The sequence below is a fragment of the Gymnodraco acuticeps genome, unplaced genomic scaffold (assembly GCF_902827175.1).
Source record: "Gymnodraco acuticeps unplaced genomic scaffold, fGymAcu1.1, whole genome shotgun sequence".
Taxonomy (NCBI): domain Eukaryota; kingdom Metazoa; phylum Chordata; class Actinopteri; order Perciformes; family Bathydraconidae; genus Gymnodraco; species Gymnodraco acuticeps.
Window position 1 is genome coordinate 3,437,349 of NW_022990023.1, and position 26,260 is coordinate 3,463,608.

The following is a 26,260-nucleotide window of genomic DNA, read 5'->3' on the forward strand; positions in this document are numbered from 1 at the left end:
CTCTAATATTTTTGTACAACTTATATATTTGATCAACCTTGGAACTTAAAAGTCATTGCCTCCAAGCTGTCAAATAAGTAGTAAATCACTTTTATTCCGTTACAGAAGGCTTGATTAATCAACGGTTCCTGATGTCTTTAAATTGTACGAATAACAGTCCAAAAGCCATCGATATTTAATACTCTCTTTAGTATTGTTGTACTACAGTACTCATTTCCATGTATTTAATTCACACAGGGGTATACAAAATGAGGCTTTAACATGTGTTATTCATTAAGTTATTTTCATAAAATAAGAAAGAAAACTTGCTTTATCGTGATATATATTATTATTGAGATATGAAATGACTTAGGTGATCTATGATTGTAGACCATAACATGTTGCCTAGCCCTATTATGTATTATTTCTATACAATATAAGTTTAGAATCAATATTCAAATACATTATTATAAATTCCACTTACAGTCTAACGAAACTGTGGATATAATCTTGTGAACGAAACTTAAAATACTAAATTAATATAGAGACTATAAAACGTATACAGTATGTTTTATAGTAGTTAAATAGAGTCATGGCATTGCTTCCAGTCATATGAATAATGCATTTAAAGTTAATGTATGGCAACATATCACTGCATCGATTATTTGTCCTGCCATGGATTTATGTCTGCTCCTGTGCTGGGGCATGCAGCCGCATCTCCTCACTCTGGCTTCTACCCGCAGGGCCTGGGAGCACACTTACAGAGACACACATCACACACACATCACATACACATCACACACACTCACACATCCATCCAAACAATCATGCACATGGGGCAAAGCGAACAAGCATACATCAAAGATACATCTGTTTCTTATGCATGTTTGATGGGACAGGCAGGCAGCGGCTGGCCACTGCTCTAAGTTACAGCGCAGATTAGTATGCATGACTAGTTGGAAGCTGAGCGTGAATGTGTGTGACTTTGGTGAGGGAGAGAAGGTACAGTCCTGATATATGAAAGGAGGAACATGAAGAATGTGTTGGATACCCTTTTTATAATTCTGTTTTAAATGATGACCTTTAAGCTTGTGACGATCAACATGTAGCCACTGTTAAGAAGTGAATAGAGACCTAGATAGAACCGCAGCATATGAAAAGCTGGGACACTAGTGTAACTATTCTCTCTTTTATCCCCGCTGTTTGATGTATTGTTGGCCTTTTTAGCTGTGAGCAGCTGGTACAAGTCTCTTTGTCCGGTTGTCAGTCGGTTGCAGACTTTGCCATTCTGGGACACGGTTTCCAAAAACTGTATCGGCCACTTTCCCAGAAGAGGATTAAGACCATCCCAAGGTCATTTAGAAGAGTGCTCAAAAAATGTATCTACTTGTTACGGTCAGATTTAGGTTAAAAGACTCATTCCAAAACATATCAGTCTGAGTTTAGAATAGTTTGTTGACTCTATGATTGCAACATCATTCTGGTTTCTAAAAAACAATAATCATTTTCCCAGTGGAAAAAATAAAACACTACTTTTCCTTTTTTTGACGTCTAACTTCAGTCAAAGTAGCTAAGGCAAAGATTTCCTTAAAGATCAATAGATTATTAAAACAACAATCTAAAAAGTTTGAAAAAAATCAAGTCTTGGAAAAACATTATGGCATGTCTTGAAAATGCTTATCTTTGTTTATTTTGAATGTTAAAAAAACTCAAAGAAATAAAGACATTTAATGTACAATGAGATGATGTAGAAAATAGTAGGTAATCGTACATTTCAGGAGATTATGTAGCAAAGTACTTTGTTAAAAAAACTGTCAGATCAATTCATTTTGATCCATCAATAAACGCAATAATTAGGGCATAAGTCAGTGTTATTGTACAGCCCGGACCACGTAGATAAACAATGTAGAAGCATGTCAAAGAAAGGTGCCTCGGTTTGCATTCCTCACGATGCACCTCACACATTAAAAAGCCTGCGCTGTATTTTCTATGCCAGGATGAACAATTCAGTGAAAGCTGGGATTGGCTGCTTATCATTTTTGAACAGTTCTTGGCCCAAACAGATACATGTACGCACATCCCAAATGTAAGTGAAGTTGACTTTCCAAAACACTCTGCACTCTGGATGAAGGGAGGGTCCCGTCGGATTGACTCGGCGGTGTGTTCCCCTCCTCGCCAGATGTTCTGCTTAATTAACACGCAGGCTCGGGGCGAGAGAAGTGTCACCACCCATACACAGTTTATCCAGGTGCAGCAGCTCTGCATAATTAGCTCGCATTAACATAAATAATATTCATTAGATTCATGGCGTTTCCTCGGGTGGGAAATAGGCCGATGTTATTGGAGGAAAAGAGGTTCATGGGCGACGATTAAAAAAATCTTGGCGTGTTGAATTTGTTCTTAAACAGAAAGTGACTACCCTGCATATTCAATTGAACCAACGTTAGACGCCAGAAGAAGAAGATAATATAACACATCTATGCCATAAGGTACATTAATCAGACATAATACAATGAGAGTCAAATAGGACCTTCATTTGGGATGAGTTGACAAAAATGGAGACCGTGATAATTCTACAAATATTCTGATAAATCACCAGATTTATGAAACTATAAAAAAAAGTTTCCGATTTATAAAGTCCACTTAAAATGACTCAAATTATAACAATGAAAACCAGGTAAATAAATTAAAATGCAGTGGTGGGAAGAAACTTTATTTGTATCGTTTATAAAAGTATAGTTTAGTTGATCTTACTAAATAGAGTTGAGTTTCAATTGGGTAATGTTCTTAGCTGAACACTGACCTATTAACACAATCCAAATGGACCATAAAATGTCAAATTAGCTGATGTAGTAAAGTTGGGTTTACATGGGTCGGTTATTGCCATGTTAATAATTGTATTAAATGAGGTCTAACACAACTCAGTTTATTGGAAATTGTTGACGAAAGTGGATGAAGTCAATCCAATACTTATGTTTTGCACTGAATCTGCATTTGCTTTCGTGTTTCTTACATTTTCTTTAGATGTCTAAGTACATAGATCCTGCATAGTAATTGTGAATACATGTATACAGGAAAGAGAAACCAAGGATAGCTCTGTTTCTTCATCATAAATCACACAGTATGACAACAACTTTGAAACTCAACACCTTCTGAGGGGCCTGCAGAGGCCCTTAAAGAGACAGAGGGAGGGGGACGGACATAGAGGATGGACAAAAGACAAGCCTTTGGTTTGAGTGATTGTACTTCCTGTACATATCCCGAAACATCAATGAAACCTCCGCTTTTAAAATGAGTAATGATTATGATGAATGAGGGAGAGATAGCACGCCCCATCTGATCATTCATCACTTCTCTCTCTCCCACATATTTGTAGGTGTATGCTGCCAGGCTAACACATGTGTGTATGAGAGCCAGGGGTCACACTGTAAGAGGAGGACCGCCGACCCAAACCTGGGGATCCAGCGGAGCCCCGGGGTGCTGGAATGGAGCAACTCATGGAGTAAGAGCGATTTTTTGTTTTTTGACAGGCGCTTTTACACAGAGCGTTAACATGTTTTATTGTGTTTACTGAATGAACTTCCTGTCTCTATTTTGGGGCTTCCTGGAACTGTTGTTGCCCACGCTCCTGTTGTGAGCGTAGCATTGGGACTGCAGAAGCATTTTCAGCCATATATATTGCAGATTTATTAGCCCGTTGTATCTCCTGGATATTGTAAAATATGTCTTGCAGAAACAATGCGTGCCTCCAGCCAGTCATTTCATTGATTTGTTTGTTTTCTAAAATCAATTTTGAAGGCAGAACTTTAAAGACTCTGATTTAGAAGGTTTGTTATTCAGGGTTTGCATGAGGTGAGGACATTTAAAGAGAAGCAAGACTGTAAAGACTGTCTGTTTGAATAACAACACGGACATGGACTTCAATTCAAAACAAGCCCAGCCGCACTGTTCTTTATGGACACCTCTTCTGGCAGAGACACAGCAGATGCTGTGTATTTCACCTACTTGTCTCTCACTGTTTTGATAAGACAGGTTGATGAGGTGCTTGAAGGTTTACAGCCCAACATGTCTGGGCATTTTGAAAGCCTGGTATTTCCTTTTCTTTTTTTTTCAGCAAAAACCAAATGTATGATTAGATGAATGGAGTTTCTGGAATTTAAGAGTCACACATTCAATCTTAAAGTCACAGTGTGGCAAGAAATCAAAATATACCATCATGAATTTGCACAAACAAATCCTTCAGAGGCACATACACACACACACACACACTGCTGAACACAAATATGTTTTACTCAATGTCTCCCTCCTTCTAAGAAGCTAGCTAGTCAGCAGAATAATACAAAAAGCCTGGATGTGATGCCACAGAGGAGCAGTAACCAATCTGCCTGTGTGCTGTGGGGGATGGGCAGCTGATTTATCTAACCCTACATACCTCCAGACCTCCTTTGTGAGGGAACAATAACAATCAACACTGCTACACTTAATATAGTCTGATTGTCTTTCTATATCTATCTGTAAGGGATACACAATATGGATTTTTTTCAGCAGATACCGATACAAATGTGCCTCTTATAGTATACTGATAAATAAAATGATTATTTTGCATTTTAAAGAGTAGTTCATTAAATTACATTTCATTTAGCTGACGCTTTTATCCAAAGCGACTTACAATAAGTGCGTTCGATCAAGAAGATACAACCTTGAAGAAAACAGAATCATAAAGTACATCAGGTTTCATAGAGCCAACACATTTCAAGTGCTACTCAACTGGCTTTAGGTAAGCCAGCCCTTTGTTAGTATATAAGTGCTTTGCTAGTATGTAAGTGCTTAGTTAGTATGTAAGTGCTTTTTATTTTGTTTTATTTTGTTTTGTTCAAAACCTGTTGATGCACACAGAATGATAAGAAGGGCAAAGGTGTAGTGGTCAAAGATGGAAAACGTAATATTCCATAGCTCTTAACAAACTCCAGCCGACACCATTGTTGTTAACATAAGAAAAAGTAAAGTACATTACAAATAATTCCTCTGTATATCTCTCCAGTGTTGTCTTCCTCTATCAGACTGGATAGACACTGCACTTGTTGTATCAATGAAAGGATTTTGTCTTTGTATTAATAGTAAATATCCGAATAAAATGTAATAATATACATTTCCCATTATTGGCTGAATTTATCGTCATTCATCTATCTAACAATTTCCAAATTTGAGATCAATACAGCTTATCTAATCTAAATCTAGCTTTGTGTCGGTCTCAAACTCAACTTTCATTGTTTGTTGTTATTCTCCAAACCCACTTTTCTCCTTTCCCTGCCTCCCTTAAACATGTATACATCCCTTCCCTCTGTGTGCGTGGTGCTGTGGCCGAGTGTGATAAGAGCTGTGGGGAGTTGTATCTTATTGGCTCTGTTGCACGTCCTCTCCTCTTCTTCTCTGCACATTCTGCAGATAGCAGAAACAGGTCTGGCATTGTGTCTCTGTGTGTGTGCACTGTGCATACAGTACACTTTCTGTGTGTGTGTTTATCTATGGCTCAATATTCTACTGTGAATCACCCACTTCTTGTCTATCATTATACCTGTGTCTCTCACCGGCGGAAGTGGATGTATAATTCATACCCGAGTCTTTTCCTTCCTCCTTCTCGCTCCACCCCGACCTGTCAACTGTAACTTTTCATTTACGGTATTTCAGCACTACCCCCCCCCCCATGTGTTATGCACTGTGACGCACCAGTGATTGTTGAATCACCTTCGTCATTATCCAACGCCCCCCCCGGCTCCTATGCCAACGTGACTCCCCCTCTCTAATGGTGAGGTTGCGACCTGCTGCTTAAGATCCTGACTTGCGCAACTCCACTCTCCATTCGAGCCTGTGACTCATGGTGAGTCATGGCATCAGGGAAAGTAGCTATAAACGCACCTGCAGGCAAGTGCAACTACAAATAGTTGTACACACAGTGCATGCGTGCACACACCCTCCGTCTTGTTGGACAAACTGTGCCACAGTCCCAATGTGATGACGTCCACAGTGGAGTGTGTGAGTGTATCTCATGTCAATTTGGGACATCGCGTGTCATGGTTTGTCCTCACTCTCTCTTTTTGTGTCCAAGTACACACACCGACACATAAACACACACTATTTGTTATACTCATCAACACAATTGTAATAGGGTTTGTCTGCTTCAGATAGGAAGCTTAAGGCAGAACCAGTCATTGTTTGACAATCAATGCATTCAAATTAGCGTTCTGTGGACTCAGCCTAGATAAGATAAGGCCGGGCATAATGATGAGGACGGTTCGGATGTGCGTGGTGAATTGAGTGTCAGGAGTTCAGCCACTAGAGGGTGACACAACCATTAGTTATACTGTGAAAAGCTGAGTGCACAGAGTGAATCATGTTATTATCTTCATGTGAATTCAATGGTGACTCTCGTAACTGCATCATTTTACAATGCTACTGTAAACTGCCTCTAAAGGGTGTTTTTTTTGGTCTTGATTTAAATGTCACACTGGCCAAAATGTCATACTTAAAGGAAAGAACACTCAAACTATTTCTCCTTTGGGAAACCATACCGCTGTCTTTTTGCACGTTGTTTCAATAATGCATCTCTCTGTCCACAAATGGGACAATAAATGACATTTAATCAAGAGTGCATATCTTTTATTACACTCCTTACTGGAGTCTTTCATCGAGAGAAAAATCTGAGTCCCTATTGTTTAAAATGTCCTTACAAAATTGACTACAAAATCAAATTTAAATAATTTGTTTCCATTACATTACCTGATGAAATTGATAACTCTTGTCAGGAATGTGAATAAACTAGAGAGAAGTTGAACGTTTTCTTTAGTTTTATCTTTTAATTTGTCGAAGTTGGAACTGAAACGTGTGCAAACTTGTGATTCATGTTCCCTTGGCCACACTAAAAGTCTCATCATCATCATGCTGTCCTGGATTTAAGCCGTGCTGAGTTTCTTGTGACTGATGGAGCTGTGTGATCATTGTTAGGGTCAGTTTTCACTGGATACAGTAGTAGCAGTAAAGCTTTCAGCCTGACGAGTCTTAAAAACTGACATGATGTCTTTCTCATGAGCCTCATCGAAGCTTAAGATACAGCCAACAAATAAAAGAAGATGGCCGTCACGCAGCAGCAGCTTTAATATCTCATTAATGTCTCCTTTGGCTCTGCTCACATCAGAATCATCTGACTGTACAGCTGGCCAGAGCAAATGTACCAGTCCCTGTTTCAACGGATTGAATTACTTGCACTTGAGGTTAAGCTGGCAGAAATCTGATGAGGGCCAGCTTTGGATTTATTCACACGCCTTTGAAGGAATCTGTACGGGGAAATTGAGCTATTTGAAAAGGAAATGGCCACCGTCTGTAATGGCATTGTACAAAGCACTTCAGGAAAACCAGAGGCACAAGGCTGATGTTAGAAAGCTGTCATCTAGAAATCAGACTCCTCGGAACCCCTATGTGACTTACAGGGTCAGTAAGTGTGGACAAAGGAGAAGGAAAAGGATGTAAAGTAACAGAGTAGGTACAGGTAAAGCTCACTTAGGCTGCTGTTTGTGTCGTTGTCATATACATTATCAGGCACTTGCTTGCTTTCGTGTGGCTTTTACTGCAAGCAAATAGATTAAAGTGTTTGTCTTTAGGTGTAAAGATATGTATTCCTAATCTTTACACGGACAAGCTGAGTAAATACTATCTGGTGCAGAGAGCAGGTAACCAGAAGGGCTTTAATTGGTCACCTGGGACTGAGCTGTCAGACTGAATGCAGGGCTGCGTGATTACTACTTCGAGCTCTTTACACTGCGGACATATTTGTGGAGACGATTCATGGGTGCTCTAGCTCTCAACATGTTGGTTAAGGAGTGAGTTCTAAACCAAGAAGTGAGTTAGCCTTTTAGTTTGCTCATCTCAAACTCAACAGGTTTTTGAATGAGATTTTGGTTGGACGCCTGAAATAAGGTCTGTCTCTCTCCTATTCTCTTACAAGATGTTCACATTTTCTTCTATAACATAACATTCTTTACCCCAGTTGTGAATAATTAAGAGTTCCAAAAAAAAAGGCTTTCGCTACAAAGTGACTAAACAATGCTATTGGCATCAGAGTTTGCGGTTGTGGTTATGCAACCGTGATGTAGTTAGTCAGCTATAACCAGTGGTGTAGTGGGCGTTGGACGCGGGGGTACGCCGTACCCCCACTTATTTGGAGCATGATCTTTTTTTTAAGTCTAATAAATATAAAATCATTGCCAGTGTTATCAGTTGCAAGTGTGTATTTGTTGTAATAATGACGAAAACATAATACATTTCACAGTAATTATAATAAAAAATAAAAACGATTTCCTTAAAAAAGTATGATTCATCATCACGCTCGTGACCCTGCGGTCACTGACACACCCACGGCGAGCCAGCTCGCCGATTTTGCGGCAGCTCCTTCCCTCAAGAACACTAACGAAAAAGCTCTATAATGGCAGGCTAACATGTTTTACTTGACTTCTTTTCTAAAAAGAATATAATTCACAAGAAGAAAGAGGCTAGCAGCACCGAAGCTACAAGTGAAGCTGCTAGTAATACATCATCAGAAGAGCCGCCTAAAGACGTGGATAATGCTAGCTAACGTGCACGTTAGCTGCGCTAGCAACGTTCCTCTAGCTAGCTCAAGCTCACCTTTCCCAGAGGTATGGACGGAGGAGATGTGGCGGAGGAAACAAGAGGCTTACCCGTGGATAGACTGCAAAGCTGGGAAACTGGGCTGCAAAGTTTGTTAATCCATTTCGGATTTATCAGTCTTCAAAACCCAAGGTGTGTGTGTGTGGCAGCGCTGTCTGCTTATTTGCAATTATAATCAGAATAATGTCAAGTCCAGATTCAATGTTGTTTGCATAAGTATGGCTATATTTTTCGTTTTGTTTATTTAATAAGTTAATTTCAGGACAACTTTGGACATTTTGTTTGTTTGTTATGAGTTTTAAATAGATTTGAAGTTGAAAGTGAAGAGATAGAGAGAGAAGCAGCACTGTCTGCTTAGTTGCAATACTGTAGCTTATGCAATTTAGGCCTATAAATTGTTTATGTAACTTATGTGCCAGTGTGTCCATGGTTTTGAGTCTGTGTGTGTGCTGAGCGCAGCGCCGTCTGCTTTTTGCAGTACAGTAACTAAAGTCGGACTAAGCATACCGGTGTCAGTACCAGATATGTTCGGGCCAGAGCCGTATAATAGATACGGCTCTGGTTCGGGCTACCAGATATGTTCGGGTGTATTTCCGTCGCATCCGTCATCCGTCATATCCGTCATATACTCACCTCCCTCTGCTCCCAGCGCTCTGCTGCCACACACCGGCCGTCTGCGGAACTGCAGCCGGAGGAACTCGGGACAGCTTGTTATGTGTGGGGTGCTATGGTGGGGTCCCATGTACTTGTGCACATAAATAATGTTTCTAATGATTTACAATTAAAACAAATAAATATATTCTGCGTTACTTTAGCCAACACTTTTATAAGGCCACTAGATTAGATAATTACGAAATGTGTAGATAGAATACATATATTTCAGGTTGTTATTTTGTCATTATGTTTAATGTTTTATTTACCTTTTAGTATTTTTATATAGTATCTGAACTTTGGAGAGGAGTTGGGAGACACACGACACATCAAATCACATCTACAGATCAAGACGAAGCGAATGGAAGTACTCCCATACTCTACTAGCGTGAAAATGTTTGTGAAAACGTGTGCAAAGTCTCCGAAAATCCTAAAAATAAGCTCATATTTTGAATTCCCCATAAAAAAAACACATCATTCAGTAAAAACAAGGCCCCACTGATCATCTACTCTCTGAGACGATTCCAGGGATGTCTGGCTTGAGTTTCGACCACCAGGGAAAGTGGACAAAAGTGCCCGAGATCAGCCTCTTAATTACCCAGGGCCTAGTGCTTGGTTTTGGGCATGAACATTCAGGAAACCCCCCTGAGTATTTTATTAAATATCTGAACTTTGGAGAGGAGTTGGGGGACACACGACACATCAAATCACATCTACAGATCAAGACGAAGCTAGTGGAAGTACTCCTAGCGTGTGAAAATGTTTGTGAAAAACGTGTGCAAAGTCTCCGAAAACGGAGCAGTGGCTGTGAAGCTAGCTTTGCGGCTAGCTGTTAGTTGTTATTGTTTGAAGTTGTTGCTATGGAAACAACATGACGGAGAACAAATTAATATCTTCTACATATAATAACGGACAAAGTAAATAATGAAGTGTAGGCTATGCCTGTTTGAAGTTGTTGCTAAGGAAACAACATGACGGAGAAAAAGTATAATCTTCTACATATAATAACGGACAAAGTAAAGAATGAAGTGTCGGCTATGTTTAAATGTTCGGAATTTGACCGTGATGGCCCTCTTGAGTTGCCGTAAAATATGACGAATATGACGGATGACGGATGCGACGGAAATACACCCGAACATATCTGGTAGCCCGAACATATCTGGTACTGACACCGGTAGTTTATGTGGACCTGTCTGCCCGTTTTGTGAGTGCACTGCGCGCATGCGCACTTGTGTGGCATTGTTTGGGATGACCTAATTAAAATAGCGTCCCCCCAGTAAAAAAATCCCCACTACACCACTTACATACATAACTTAGCTATTTCATTTTGTATTTATGCTTCAACTGATAAAGGTGGTGTTTTCTGCAGTATTCCCAAATCCCATTTGTTTCTTTTTAAGGAGCCCTTGAGATGCTAACTTTCAGATCGACCTACACAAGTACTCATCACTGCACCGCTCTATGCCTCCTTTAACAGTAAACACCCCTTCTGTAGTCCTGTGAAACACACAGGCTCAGTGTGAAATACACACTTCATCCATGAAGTACCTCTCTGAGGGAGCACTTGAAGCTTCATTGCAAAGTCATAGTTCAAGGGTTTTGGCCTCATGATACTGACGTCAGATCAGTTTTTTTCCTACTCGGCCTGTTTCTTTGATCTGTCACAATTCAGTTCCTTTTATATTGCGCCCATCACTACGCATCAATGACCTAAATGCTATACGCTTGTGCGTTGAGAAGATGTTTTGCTTGATCACAGAGAACGGATGTGTGTATTTGTGTTGTGTGTGTGTCCAGTGTTTCCCCTAGGATGGAGTCATAGCAGCGGCGCTAAGGCACGTGGGCTCAGCATAATGTGAGCGCGGAGCGCGTGGAATTTTTTAGTGTGTGCACGTGCGAAGTGCGCCCCGCCAATTTGTTTCTATGTGTCTGCCAAAGAAAGGCTCTTGAGGCCTAGTACCAGGGCCGGTTCTAGCCAATTTGCTGCCCTAGGCGAGATTTTATATATAAAGAATAAATGAAAAATCTCCACAAAAGACAAATACACTACAAAAACAGAAACGTATTGACATAGGTCGTATACGTCAAAATGGCTTCAAATGTATTCAGTATTGTATGAACATGTTTGAATTTGGGGGTGGACGTCACATCCTCTAGGGGGGTCCCGGGGGTATGCCCCCACAGGAAGATTTTTTTGAACATTTTAAAGTAAAATGCTTCAATCTGGTGCACTTTGAGCACACAATTACTAGAGACCTGATTTAGGGGGTACAACTCTAAAACACCCATATGAAAAAGATCGGTTTACATTTTAATAATCAAATAAGTATGTGAACATAACCAATAACCTACCATAGCCAATAACAAATAAATGTAACTTATTTTATTTTTGTGGTTCATTCATATCTTATTTTACCTAGTTAACATTTATTAATTTATGCATATTTTTGTATCCCACCAACTTTAAACGATATTTTTGGTTTACTGTCCCATAGTATACATTGGAATGATTTCAAACCTGTTTTTATTTATCCTAATAATTATAAAGGAGTGCCTTTGAAATATGTGAAACATACAGTATTTGTTTGAGACCCACTGAGATAACTTAGACTACAATTAACTATCTAAATACTCAGAGAGTCCTTTCCCCCTCTGAGCCTCTCAGTCTGACAGGAGAGCTCTCCTCCACCATGGTTGTAGAAACATCTACTTCTTATATCCGTTAGCGCAGCTAGCACCAGATTCTAATAACAACAGCACCGGTACCGGTGCGCCCTCTCTCTCTCTCTCCCTCGCTCGCTCTCTCGCTCACACGCTCGCACTTTGGCTGTGAGCTGCGGGCGCCTGATAAGCCAACAAACCCCACTTTCATCACTTACTATGTAAAAAATCGGCCCTGCCAGTACATACAGTGGCAATGTCTCAAGATTCAGCAAAAATACACCTTTATTGAACATACAGTAACACAAATACTACAAATCCACATAACAAACAATCAAAAACGAAAAAGGGTCGCCACTTATTATTATTTTAATTATAAAGAAAAAAAGAATATATTAAAAAATTTTTGGATACCTGGCTGGCGCCCCCTAGCAGCGGCGCGCATATTTCAGCGCTGGGCCGCCGCTATTTGTATATAGGGGAAACACTGGTGTCTGTTTGTGAGTGATTCTCCCAGCTTCTCACAGCTGGGAGGTCTCATGTCTGTGTGTGCAGATAGACATGGTCCCACACAGTGTTGGGACTAACGCGTTACAAAGTAACGTGTTACTGTAACGCCGTTACTTTTGGCAGTAACTAGTACTCTAACGCATTACTTTTTAAATTCAGTAACTCAGTTACCGTTACTACATGGTGCATTACTCTGTTACTGCGTTAGTTTTTTTATATAGTCAACAGCCAGGCGAACAGAGATGAGAACTGTACTTAAGTACAGTACTTGAGTAAATGTACTTAAATACTTCCTGTGTCACATGCGGAGACGGGCTGTGGGCGTGTTTGTGTTGTTTACTAACAAGACTATCATGGCGGCGGCGGAGCTCTTGTCTAGTTTCTCCACCTGGAGATATTCTCACTATTTCACTTTTGTCGAGCACAAAGAAAAGAAAGTTTCTGTTAAATGTAAGTTGTGTCCTGGCGGGTCAAAGATCCTATCTACTGCCCAAACCAGTAATTCAAATCTCTTAAAACATCTGCAAAAACAACATGCTGGGACGAAGCTAGCTAAGACCGGCACAGACCCAGACTCATCCAACACCACTCCACCTCCACCTAAGCAACAGCGGCTGGATTTTAACCAAGGGACTGCTAGCCACGGAAAAGTCGATAAAGCCATTGCACGGTATGTTGTAGAACACATGCCGACTATTGCTACAGTGGAGTCACCCGCTTTCAGGGAGCTAGTTAGCATGATAGCATGTCCGGGCGGCACACGGCATATGGGACGGAAAACTTTTTCCAACTACCTGGAGAAAGAATATACAAAAATGGAAAGCCAGCTAATATCGATGCAATCCAGATTGCATATAATGCATGTCAAGTTGATCAACAGATTGTATTATTCTCCAATGCAATAACAGTACTGAAAGGAAGGATATAAGGGCATTAATGGGAGCCCTTTCTTTAAGTAACAAAAACGTTACTTTTCACAGTAAAGCATTACTTTGTGGTGTAAGTAATCAGTAAAGTAACTGAGTTACTTTTTAAATGAAGTAACTAGTAATGGTAACTAGTTACTGGTTTTCAGTAACTAGCACAACACTGGTCCCACAACACTGTAAAAACATTTCTTACACTCACATGTGCCTACAGATCATCGTGTTCTTTTTTAATGTTGTTATGATTCCCGTTAGCTCTCTATATCTGCATGTGTGTGTTGCTAGCGTCAGATAAATGGGAGCTTTGGTACGCTCATCTAAAAGATACTCGTGTTGAGGTGTCGCCACCACCACAGGAGGAGCACTCTTCTCACGTTGAAACATTCTGCCTCCACACACAAACACACGCAAATAATGCAGGAGCCGCAGCAGCTTAATCACTCTCCATACAACGATGACAATGACGAGCGTCACACAGCGCAGTTCAAATCCAACTGAACTGCCGCATAATGAATCATGGAGTGCGGCCTGCTGGATATCAGACAAGAGCAAAAACAGAAACAGTGGTTGGCTTCCATCAGAACAGGCTGTGTGTGTGTCACTGTAATGAGGACAAGTGTTCTTCTGAGATGTTTATGTTGGAGGAAAACAACGGCAACTGCAGTTTAAGTGGCTGGGTAAGTGTCATGCGTCATACATCAGCCAATGACGTCTGATACGCCATGACATTTCTATTTCACGTTCTGTTACGGCACAAGTTCTAAACACATGACTATTCCATATGTTTAGTTTGGTATTTATAATACTACACCTGACTTCCTTCTTTGTTCCCATAATAATTGTTGGAAGACGCTATCAAACAAAGTGATGTGGTTAAGGCTGTCTAATTTAACCTTGAGTTGTATATAATGATATGTTTGAGTTTGCAAAGGAAATAATGTCAGTTATTAATCATAAACAGTTTGTGTGTTTGTGTGTGTGTGTGTCTCCTGTGGCACTTTGCATGGTAGCTTCTGCAATTAGTTTATGAATGTGTGAGTGAACGGGTAAATGCTGGCTTGTGTTTCAAAGTGCTTTGAGTAGGCGCCAAGACATGAAAAGTGCTTTAAAAATGCACTCCATTTAGCATTTACATTAACATGACAATAGTGAAGATGTAACATTTCAACGATTCCCTTGTGCCAAAGCGCTGTTGAAGTTGCACATACTCTACCTTACATGCTGGGTGACTGACATGACTTTCATCATCGTTGCAAGTCTTATTGCGAGACTTATAGGTGCAGATGAATACAATCCTGTTGCTGCCTGGTAGTGAAAGAGAGAAATAAAAATATACTACAGCATGCTTTGTAAAAGGTTAGCAGGGATGTTACTGGGGGTATAACATAGTTAATAGTAGTACAAAGCTTCTGTGTGTGTTTTAAGTTGCATAACACCTCCATGAATCCACCCCAAGAAGAAGTGGTTAGCACTTGAATCACTTGGGGAATTTTTTCAAGACATTTATAGCGATAATTAAAGGTGGGGTAGGTAAGTTTGAGAAACCGGCTCGAGATACACTTTTTGTTATATTCCATGGAATGCTCTTAACATCCCGATAGCAATGAATATCTGAAGTGCTTTGACAAAAAATCCATAAAAAAAATGCCATCTGTGGAAGCCAGGCCCGGCCCGGCTAAAATAACTGGATGGCCTACCTGCCTGTCAGCCTTCCATCTGTGCACAAACTTATCTCGTGCCCTCATTGGTCATGTGCGAGTTTGTGTGTGTTGGAGGAGGGGCTCTGTAAGGAAGTGGCAGATTTTTTCCGGCTGTGTATTTTCAAATTCTAGCTTACTCGAGCCGGTTTCTCCAAAATTACCTACCCCACCTTTAACTAAACTTTTTTATGAAGGGCTTGTCCATCTTACTTTTTGTGACTTTGCGTTTAGCTTTTATTCAGACATTAGAATCTGTCCGTCCGTCCGTCCATCCATCATCCGACATAGTAAAACATCTTAACCTGTGTTATTAATATCTCTTCAGCAAGCAAAGCATGTAGTCCATTCCTAGCACAGGTACTGTAGGTAGTGATTTTAACTTCCAGCAACTGTTTTACCAGGAATCCTTAGATGATTCATAAACAATGTCTGTGGCAGAGTGTTTGGGAAGGTGAGGGGAGTGAAAGTTCAAAGTCAGCAGCCATTACTTGCAATGCTTCATCTTTTATTCAGTGACGCCCTCAGGAAGAGAAGCTCTCTAAATTGCAGTTTGTTGAAGTGGCATTATGCAGACTAGAAGGAGCAGGGTCATGCTATGGAGTTACCATGGAATAGATGTATGGACACGTAGGAACAAATGGATGGACAAGAAGAAAGAGGAAGAGACAAATTGGCATTTGGTCCACGTCCTCCCGGCACAGCATTTCCATTTTTCTCTCTGAGGATGATTGATTTAGAGAAATATGGCATTCCACTGTGGTGTATGAGTGTGCACCATTTCAATGTCTGAATGTAATTTATAGGAAAGGGCTCATGTATTTATTTTTTAAACAGAAGCGCTCTATTCAATATACAAGCACATGAGTTTACTCTGTTGGCAGTACAACACATGTTTTTAGGAACTTGTGAGGTGAGGTCTATAATGAAAGAGATGGACAGCAGCATAATACAGAGCATATTGAAAACAATATAATGAGACAAAATACCATATACAAATGCAGAAAACATGTACCTTAGAGCAGTGGTTCTCAAAATGGGGGTACGCGGACCCCTAGGGGTATGTTGGAGTACTGCAGGGGGTACGTGAGATTTATTTTATGTTAATGAAAAAAAAATAATATATATATATATACCAATTTTAGGAAAAGTAAGGAAGTTTGAGCAGGGTTTTATATTAACAGAGTTACACATATTTCAAAACGTGAAGTGTAATAACTGCAGTTTGCCTCCCTGTCAGAATGACAAAGGTCCTCAGTGAAGCACAAGCCCATGTTTCTCACTACATTGTTAGTACAACTTATTTAAAAGATCAGTTCAATGTCGTCTTAATGTTATTGCTTGATGTTAAAATTGGTTTGCCATGAATTTAGTGATGAATTGTAAACATTTGAAATGTAGCATTTAAGTGTTTCTCAGTTACAATGTTGTTGTTTTAATAAATCAGACACTGATGGTGCTGCAGCACTGTACTGTATCTCTTTCAGGGTTAGGTTGTAACGGAATACATGTAATGGCGTTACGTAATCAGAATACACAAATCAAGTAACTGTATTCAGCTTGCGTTACATTTGAAAAACGAGTAATCTGATTACAGTTACTTTCGTAAACCTGAAGTGAATTCATTTTGGATTACTTATTGGAATTATTGGTGGAAAGATTTCCTCACAACATTTAATATTCATTACTAAAGGTACAGCCGAATCATCACAGTGCACAAAACCTATTACCGCCGCAGATGGACCAAAAAAGGGAGCGTTTGAAAAAAAATTGCGGGTCCGCTCAGTGAAACAATAACAACGAAACATGGAGGAACAAAAGTCTGCGTTTAAATCGTGTGTGTAGAGGTGTGTTGTTATAACACATCAACCTGCGGTCACTCTTTAGCCTTTCTAATAATTCTGAAGGTAAACACAGTGAAAGGCGGTGCGTGAAAGGTGGTGCGTGAAAGGTGGTGCGTGAAAGGCACTGCGTGCTCGTCTTCTCAGAGGCTGCCTCCTGGTGCTGCAGAGATTTCATGAAGTGAAGGAGGTTTTCCTTCTATAAAACAGCTGTGGGCAGCAGATACTGTGAGTGTCACGGACATTAATTCATAGATCAAGGCAGACTGGTGCACACACTCTCCTGTTTTGCCAATCCGGTGCTTAAACAAATATAGCTCTACACCCCTGGCCGAAATGTCCTTAAACTTAAGTCAGAGTTCGACATTTTAATTCATGTCCATGGCAACACTGGCAGGACAGAAGGCGACACGCCCGTTCTAAGCCGTGTCCCTCACTCCTCACATCCCAAGCTGCATCCTCAAAAAGTGTATTATGTTGTTGCATCGTTTCAGATGTTATGTTTCAGTTGTGCTCTTGATAAGCCATTAAAACAGTAAAAACACGTTCAGTTTCTTTTTGCTTTTTGTGTCTTCTGTTCACCAAAACATACCCATCTGTGATGGAAAAATAAAGTAATCCAAAAGAGCCATGTAATCAGTAACTGATTACATTTACAAAGTAACCCTTTGATCTCTTTATATAGTCATTTCTTCCCTAACAAATCGTTTTTGCACTGATCAGGGGGTACTTGGCTGAATTGATTTTCAAAGGCAAGGCAAGGCAAGTTTATTTATATAGCACTTTTCAACACAAGGCAATTCAAAGTGCTTTACAAAAAACGAAAGAGATTAAGAAAATGGCATTTAAAATCAGTCATTAAAAAGAAAAGCTAATAAAATAAACATTAAAAGAAAAAAGTACATGGATAAAAGTTACAGTGCAGTCTAAGATATGAATAGTTCAATTAAAAGCAGCGACAAAAAGAAAAGTCTTCAGCCTGGATTTAAAAGTAGTCAGAGTTGCAGCAGACCTGCAGGTTTCTGGGAGTTTGTTCCAGATATTTGGAGCATAATAACTGAACGCTGCTTCTCCATGTTTAGTTCTGACTCTGGGGACAGAAAGCTGACCAGTGCCTGAAGACCTGAGAGATCTGGATGGTTCATAATTTAGCAGGAGGTCAGAAATGTATTTTGGGCCTAAACCATTCAGTGCTTTATAAACCAGCAGCAGTATTTTGAAATCTATTCTTTGACACACAGGAAGCCAGTGTAAAGACTTCAGAACAGGAGTGATGTGATCCACTTTCTTAGTGTTAGTGAGGACTCGAGCAGCAGCGTTCTGAATTAGCTGCAGCTTTCTAATAGATTTTTTAGTGAGACCTGTGAAGACACCATTGCAGTAGTCGAGTCTACTGAAGATAAAAGCATGGACAAGTTTTTCCAAATCCTGCTGTGACATTAATCTTTTAATCCTAGATATATTCTTTAGGTGATAGTAGGCTGATTTAGTAACTGTTTTAATGTGACTGTTGAAACTAAGGTCAGAGTCCATGACTACACCTAGATTTCTGGCTTTATCTGTTGTTTTGAACATTGCACACTGAAGCTCAGTGCTAACTTTTATACGTTCTGCCTTGGCTCCAAAAACCATTACCTCAGTTTTATCTTTGTTTAATTGGAGAAAGTTCTGACACATCCAGTCATTGATTTGTTCAATGCACTTACTCAGTGTTTGAATTGGAGCATAGTCTCCTGGTGAAATTGTTACGTAAATTTGTGTGTCATCTGCATAGCTATGGTAACTTATTTTGTTGTTCTTCATTATCTGAGCCAGTGGTAGCATGTAGATGTTAAAGAGAAGAGGCTCCAAGATGGAGCCTTGAGGAACCCCACATGTCATATTTGTCAACTCAGATGTGTATTTACCTATAGAAACAAAGTTGTTTCTGTCCTTTAAGTAGGATTCAAACCAATTCAGAACTGTTTCCGAAAGTCCCACCCAGTTTTCCAGTCGGTCTAGTAATATGCTGTGGTCAACAGTGTCAAACGCAGCACTGAGATCTAATAATACTAACACTGAAGTTCTGCCACTGTCTGTGTTTAAGTGGATGTCATTGAAGACCTTTACAAGAGCAGTCTCAGTGCTGTGGTTTGGACGAAAGCCTGACTGGAACACATCAAAACAGTTATTTAAATGCAAGAAATTACTCAACTGTTGAAAAACAACTTTTTCAATGATTTTACCTAGAAATGGGAGGTTTGATATGGGCCTGTAATTGTTCATTACTGAAGCATCTAGATTATTCTTTTTTAAGAGCGGTTTAATGACTGCAGTTTTCAGGGCCTGTGGAAAAATACCTGAGTGAAGAGATTTGTTTACTATATGAAGTAGATCTGAGGCCATGCAAGGAAAAACATCTTTGAAAAATCCTGTTGGAATAATATCAAGGCAGCAAGAGGAGGATTTCAGAAGTTGAATAATGTCCTCTAGGTTTTTATCATTAATCTGATGGAATTGTGTCATGGTGTTTGAATTGATGTTAAGTGGACACAGAGACAACACATTTGCTGTACCTGATGCAGAGGCACTGACTGCTTGTCTGATTTTCTGAATTTTGTCAGTGAAAAAGGAGGCAAAATCATTGCACGCCCTGGTGGATAGAAATTCAGAGGCTACTGACACTGGGGGGTTAGTTAGTCTGTCGACGGTAGCAAACAAGGCACGTGCGTTGTTTTTGTTTTTGGTAATGATGTCAGAGAAGAACGATTGTCGTGCGTTTTTCAATTCCAAATGATAAAGGCCAAGTCTCTCTTTATAGATTTCAAAGTGAACCTGGAGGGGGTACATTATTGAAAAAAGTTTGAGAATCACTGCCTTAGAGTGCCAGAGGTTTCCTGCTCTAGAGCTAAGCAGCCTCAGGGGAAGTCCTTCTTTTGAACCTCTCACATTCGAAACAAACCTGTCTATATCTCCATTTTCCTCCCTGAGGGCATCTCCTGAAGGAGGGGAAATGCTGCATGAGAATCATCCTCACGTTATTCTCAGCCTTTCCTTCCTGGGAATGTGTGAGATCACTTGTCTGTGACCATGCTTTTAACCAAAAAGCCTTCCTGAGAGCCTGCATGGGCTTTCACAGACATGAGGTCAGGAAGGGTCATCTGTCAAAAGTTTATATTTCGTTACACTTGAAAAGATCATTCGACCGTCACTCTTCGCTATTAACATTATCCTCTATTAATACGCAAAATATTGACATACCATTTCAGCTTTCAGAAGGGCTTTGAGGATACAAACAACTCCCTGCAAAGTGATATGATTCAGCCATGGAGGTTCAAGGATTCATCTGAAAACCTGCAGATTTTCTAAGGCAATGTGAGCTTAATTTCTTCCACCAAAAGGTCATTAGGAAACATATTGCATGATTTAAAGAAATACATGTATTCCTGCTTGTGACAGAGTTGAACTTGTGTCCTTGTTCATAGAGGATGATTGGCTCATAATTGCAGGAGAGAGGCAGGTGTAACTAATAACACTGACGATCATTCATTCATTTCACCTGTCTTTTTGCATTGTGTAAAAGGCTCATTCTAAAGCAGTTTTCTTACTTCTTTCACATTCAAAAGAAAATGACTTACGAATGTATTACTTTTACAACCTTTATTTATGATTTAGAAGTACTGAATGAAACTCAGAAAGCACTCTGACTCAGTGCTCAAGGGCAAACATGATGATGATTCTGTCATGTTAATGCTGCTTTAAAGAGTATTTCCTCTCGTGTGCATGGACGCAGACAAGAATTGTGTGTGCATATAAACTGAATGACTGAGACAGACACAGACTATATATCCGCCCTCTTTTTATTTCCTCTGATTCACTTGGACCCCAGCTGTTGTTCCTTCCTCCCCGATCACCCGTTGAGCTCGATACAGAGTGTGCCAGACAGAGACAAACATGTATGGACGCATGTCAATGGTACTTCAAAAATTCTCTGTGTACTTGAATAGAAAGATTATGAAATGCCAAGCTACTGTGTCTAATTTCTGTATGCTGGATGATGCATCGGCAAAAGCAGCCGGACAAGCTTACAGGAAATGTACTGTTGTTATTCAAAGAAAGATATTGCATTCATCAAAACACTGTATAATTTACAGTTGTATTTGAAGGGATGTAATACTGCTTAGAGCTGCTCGATTATGGCAAAAATCATAATCTCGGTTATTTGGGTCAATAATTGATATCACGATTATTAAAAACGATTATCCATTTACTTTGAAAACATACATTTAAAAAAAAAAAATAATTAAAAATAATTAATAAAAAATAAATAAAAATAATCGTTTTATTTTGATTATGTTGTTTTCACAATCGTTGCAAGCCAAAATCGTAATTGCGATTAAAATACGATTAATTGAGCAGCCTGCTTATATACTACGCATTTGTTTCTCTAAAAGGGGACATGACAGAAAAACGTTTGAACATTGACCAAAAACATAATTGTGTACCAGCCTCTCTGAATTACTTATTGTTTGCACTTCTAAAGGAGTCGTATTACCAGCTTGTTATGATCAAAGAGGTGCTAAGAATAGATTAAGAGAGAGTTAGACAGCAGAGAATAAGAACTGTAGGCTTAGAGATAAGAAATAAAAGGAAGTAGTTGAAGAAAAGTTTTAAAAAAGGTGATGTCTTTGTCACAGTCAGAGGTAGAGGCATGGACGTCAGGGACGCGACACGCAGAGAGGGAGATAATCCCGGGGCCCTTTACTGATGACTCATAAAGAGGTGGCACTGCTCATCCTCAGTATGCGCTCTGTGTGTGTGTGTGCGTGTGTGTCTGGTTTTATAGAGGGTGATTATCATTCCTCGAGGATATTAAGATTCTTCCAGTGTGCTCCAAAATGATGTATTTCATTTTTACTGTGGATTACTTAGAAATTGTGTGTGTGTGTGTGTGAGAGTGTGTGTGTGTGTGAGGGTGTGTGTGTGTGTGTGTTGTATTGTGAATGGTCCTGACTAATCCCAGTAGGAAAGGTTGCAGAGTGCTGCCACAGTAATTACAGGAAGAAGCTTTTCTTAATATGTCTCTCACTTTCTCCTCGGCTGGCTGCTTCTTGCTTTTGCCAAATGAGCTTTGGAGTGGAAAGATGAATCAAGGTGTTTGTTGATATGTTGATATTTATTGTCACTTTTCAGAAGGTTTGGTATGAAACCTTTTCCAATTAGAATGCATTCTTAATAGCCAAATGACACCCACAATTTATTTTCAGTGTGTCCATAAAAGGATATCAGGATTAGACACATGCTCCATGTAATATAACCCTATGGAAACAGAAGTTTTAAGGATGATCCAACAGATATCATTATTTAAATAAATGGACCATTATTGTTTGCATTATTCCTCCACACTGTGTCTGGAATTATGATGTTTATCGGGTAGGCAGTCCGTCCATCTGTCTGTCCTTTTTCTCCAAAAAACTCATCTCAGGAACTCTTTGAAAACAAAGATGACATTTTCAGATTTCGATGGTCAGATGTCAAGGTCACCGTGGCTTGAATGAGGTCAGAAAATACATTGTTAGAAGAACACAATGAGGACATGGCGGAGAGAAAGTGGCTCAGTACCTTAAGTGTTGTTCTGCCTGCCTCTGTTGTGATTGCTTGTTGAATGAATGAAACTGCAAAACCTGAATGAAAGGAGCTACAAAAATAAGTCATGAATACTAATTTAAATCTCAATCTGAATGATTCAGCCTTCACAATCAAAAGTTTGAGTCTGTCCACTGATGACCTCATGTCCATTTTTGAACTCCATGGAAACGACTTTTTCAATCCTGTAAAGCAGGGGTCCCCAAACTTTTTCCTGTGAGGGCCACATAACTTTTCCCTTCTCTGATGGGGGCCGGGTCAGTTTGTAACAGAAAAAGTGTGACGATCGCATGGGTGTCTAAACGTAAACATTTATTGTTTTCTAGAAAGCCACACATAACCAAATATTAATAACCCTTTCCGGGATCTTCACAGAAAAAAAGTCAGGAAATAAATAATAACACTATTAATTAAATAAATAACACTATTTATGAAATAAATAATAACCAAATAACCCTCTCTGGGTTCTTCACAGAAAAAAAGTCCATTGAAAATTACTGTAACTTTCTGTTGTGCCGTGCACAATCTTAACAGGTAAAAGTTTAGCTTAGTTGTCAGAGCAGAATCTCTCAAAATAAACGTGGATTTACGTAAAAAAAACTATTTTTTCGGGGTTCGGGTGTTTTGTTTGATTTTAAACAAACAAAGTCTTGGCTTTCAGAATATGAAACTTTTATTTCCTATTTATTTCTCACTCGCAATCTGCTCTTCCGCAGCGCCGCCCCCCCCCCTCACTCCGCTGAAATTATGAATGTAAGAGTATAGTAATCATAGATAACACTGCAGGGTCCGTTACAGTTTGTTTTCATCTGATTTCAATTAAACAAAGTCTTGGCTTTCAGAATATTAAACTTGTTTCGGCAAATTCAGGTGATAAATACAAGTTTGAAGCTTCGGCATAATTACAAGCGGAGAACGGAGTAACTTGACGTCACAGCAGGCATAACAACAGCCGGTGTTTCTCGTGAGTGTTTTCCCCGGGAAACAAACACAATACACACAAACACAAAATTACACAAGCACACACACTCACACACACACATATACACACACACTCGCGAGCTTCCCCTCCAAACGAAAATATCTTCCCTCCGTAGTATTTTGATCATTTGCTCCACTAATAATCAATCAGATCGATGGATTCCAGAGAAGAGGAAACTTTGAAGGCCTTTTTCTCAAAATGATGACTCGGTGACAGTCATTATATAATGTGACATATTTCGCTTAATATTTGAAGTACACAAACAATCCTGATATCATTAGAAAGCTAGGAATATCCTCTTTCCAACAGTGTATACAACTCAAAAGGTGTCTTCGGGTCAATGCGACTGATTTCGATAGAGCAGGTCACAAACATTTTGACAGGGGCTAGTCTAGGATTCGCGTGGCCAGACTGAAAAAAAAAAAAAAAAAAATCATAATGCGTCTCTGGTATTGTTCAGGGGGCCGGGCCAAATGTGGAGGCGGGTCGTACCCGGCCCGCGGGCCTTAGTTTGGGGACCACTGCTGTAAAGTATTGTGTTCCCAAATGGATGTTTTCCAAAGTGGGTACTTTTTGTGTTGAATGAAAATAGCCCCTGAGAAATAGCAGTACATGATTTATTCATCAGCCAAAACCATTTGGAGCCAAAGGCAGACGAAAGGCCGAGGGAAGCTGGAGCCGTCAACATGTTGAGCTCAGCTCTGCTGTGGTAGAACTGCTGTTCTGCATCATTTCTTTGTCAAGATTCCCTCTCCTTCCCTGTCCTATCCAATCCACTGAACTTCAGCCCTTTTTGAAGCCTAACTCTTCCTCTCTCCGTCTCTATATCTCCCAGCTATTACAAACAGGCAACCTGCAGGGAATAAACGTTTCCAAATCAGATTTACAAGACCTTTGAGAATCAAAGTATTACAACTCATTAACACCTTGGCTTTTGGAGAAGGGAAGCTATGAATATATTTTTTTATAGAACATGTTTTCCATCTGCCTTCCACTGCTTTCATTTCAGTCAACAGCATGCTGCAGAGAAAACGGCAATATCAAGCATTCAGATTATGTTCGCCATATGGTTGAATATAAAAAGCAAAAATGGGCTGCTGTTGATACCGCTCTCTAGTAACACAATAAATGTGCCGGAAGTAGTCTCGGTAACAAATAGTGTTCATCGGCTCAGGATACAAAATATGGATTATTCTGTCAAATACGTCTACACCTGCTGAAACACTTGAGACCTTAACTCTTGTAGTGTCAGCAAGGATGGCTTTTATCGTCATATATTACATTATGTTCAGCCAATTCTTCGAGGATCATCTCTGCATCCACTTTCTCTCTCTCCCTGCTCTTACTACCCAGGGACTCAAACATTACTCTGCCTCCCGGCCTACACACTCCAACCATATACTGCCGCTGGGATCAATGTGCGGTCGGGGGAGGGGTGCTGCAAATCATATCAGAGAGGCAGGGAATGGAGGGAATTTGGATGGGAAGGAGGGAGACGTTGGAGGCGGATCGATCAGCTAAACGCTTTAGCACAAGGCTCACACAGCCCACACCTTTCACACAACATTAAGTGCAGCGTGGGATCACACACAGATGACACACACACTCACTGATAACATCTGAATCTCTGCTCGAGCTAATTCCTTTACATGCGTTGCTTCAAATCCCGTGTTTATTCTGCCTTTGATGCAACTTTCAAAAGAAGTGAATCATGTTTTTCTTTTCTTGACAAGGTAATTACATCTTGATTAATAGTTATGATGTTGACAACTTTCTTTTGGTTACCGTCTACAGAATGTCATTATTACTGTGTTCTGCATTGGAGCTCAAAGTGCACTTGCTAATTGAAAATGTATAACTAATTAGCCACTTAAAAAAAAGAAAGAAAATCGTTTCAGTCATTTGTCAAGTAAAAATGGCAAACATTAGCGGCTTCAGCTTATAAAATAGGAGATGTTCTAGTTTCCTCGTGTCTGGGTTTTGAGACACAAATCAAGACATGTTTTAGAACCAGACGCTTAACTGTGGAAGTTATCAGAATATGAATCCATAATGAGAATAATTGTTAGCTTGGTTGTGATGCTGACAAATACGTTACAATTACGTCTGAAAAACGTCATCCTGAATGATTACAGGTGTATGGGTTCCATTATACTTTATTCAGTGTGATTGCAGCTGCGTTTGTATTTGTAAAGGAAGTGATGGATAGGTGACCAATAATAGTACATCATCATTCCAGCAGTGTTCCAGATTAGTATTCTCATTGAACACTCCGCCAACGTTATATTTCACCATCAATGACTATACAAAAATAGTAAGATGAAAACAGCAGGGGGGGGGGGGGGGGTTATATCTTCAAGTGTTGGTTCTGTCTGCATCAAAGCGCCTGTTGCGAGTGTGCATTAATATACATAGATTACTTAACACTTGAGAAGGTGGTCTGTTCTCCAATCAGCATGATAGACATGTCAGATACTTAAAGCCTCCCACCGGCTGTTTCAATAGAGGAGAAAGAGGGGAAGCAGAGTGAGAGCCGTGGAGGAAGGGAGGATGAGAGGTGAAGAAAAGAGATGCATGTGGAGGGAGAGGGAGGAGGAGCAAAAACATATTTCAGCGATAACGAGACATTAAATAGACTGAGGAATGTGTCTGTATGTATGCACACACACACACACACACACACACACACACACACACACACACACAACA

General features: G+C 39.9%; 1 protein-coding gene across 1 annotated transcript in view; it reads left to right on the forward strand.

The window, feature by feature from the left end:
* LOC117545113 overlaps positions 1-26,260 on the forward strand; it is a 111,517-nt gene that overhangs the window by 1,885 nt on the left and 83,372 nt on the right. Inside the window, exon 2 of the mRNA XM_034214796.1 lies at positions 3,356-3,481. Coding sequence (XP_034070687.1) covers positions 3,465-3,481 — 17 coding nt within the window. The 5' untranslated portion in view covers positions 3,356-3,464. The remainder of the gene's footprint in view (positions 1-3,355; positions 3,482-26,260) is intronic.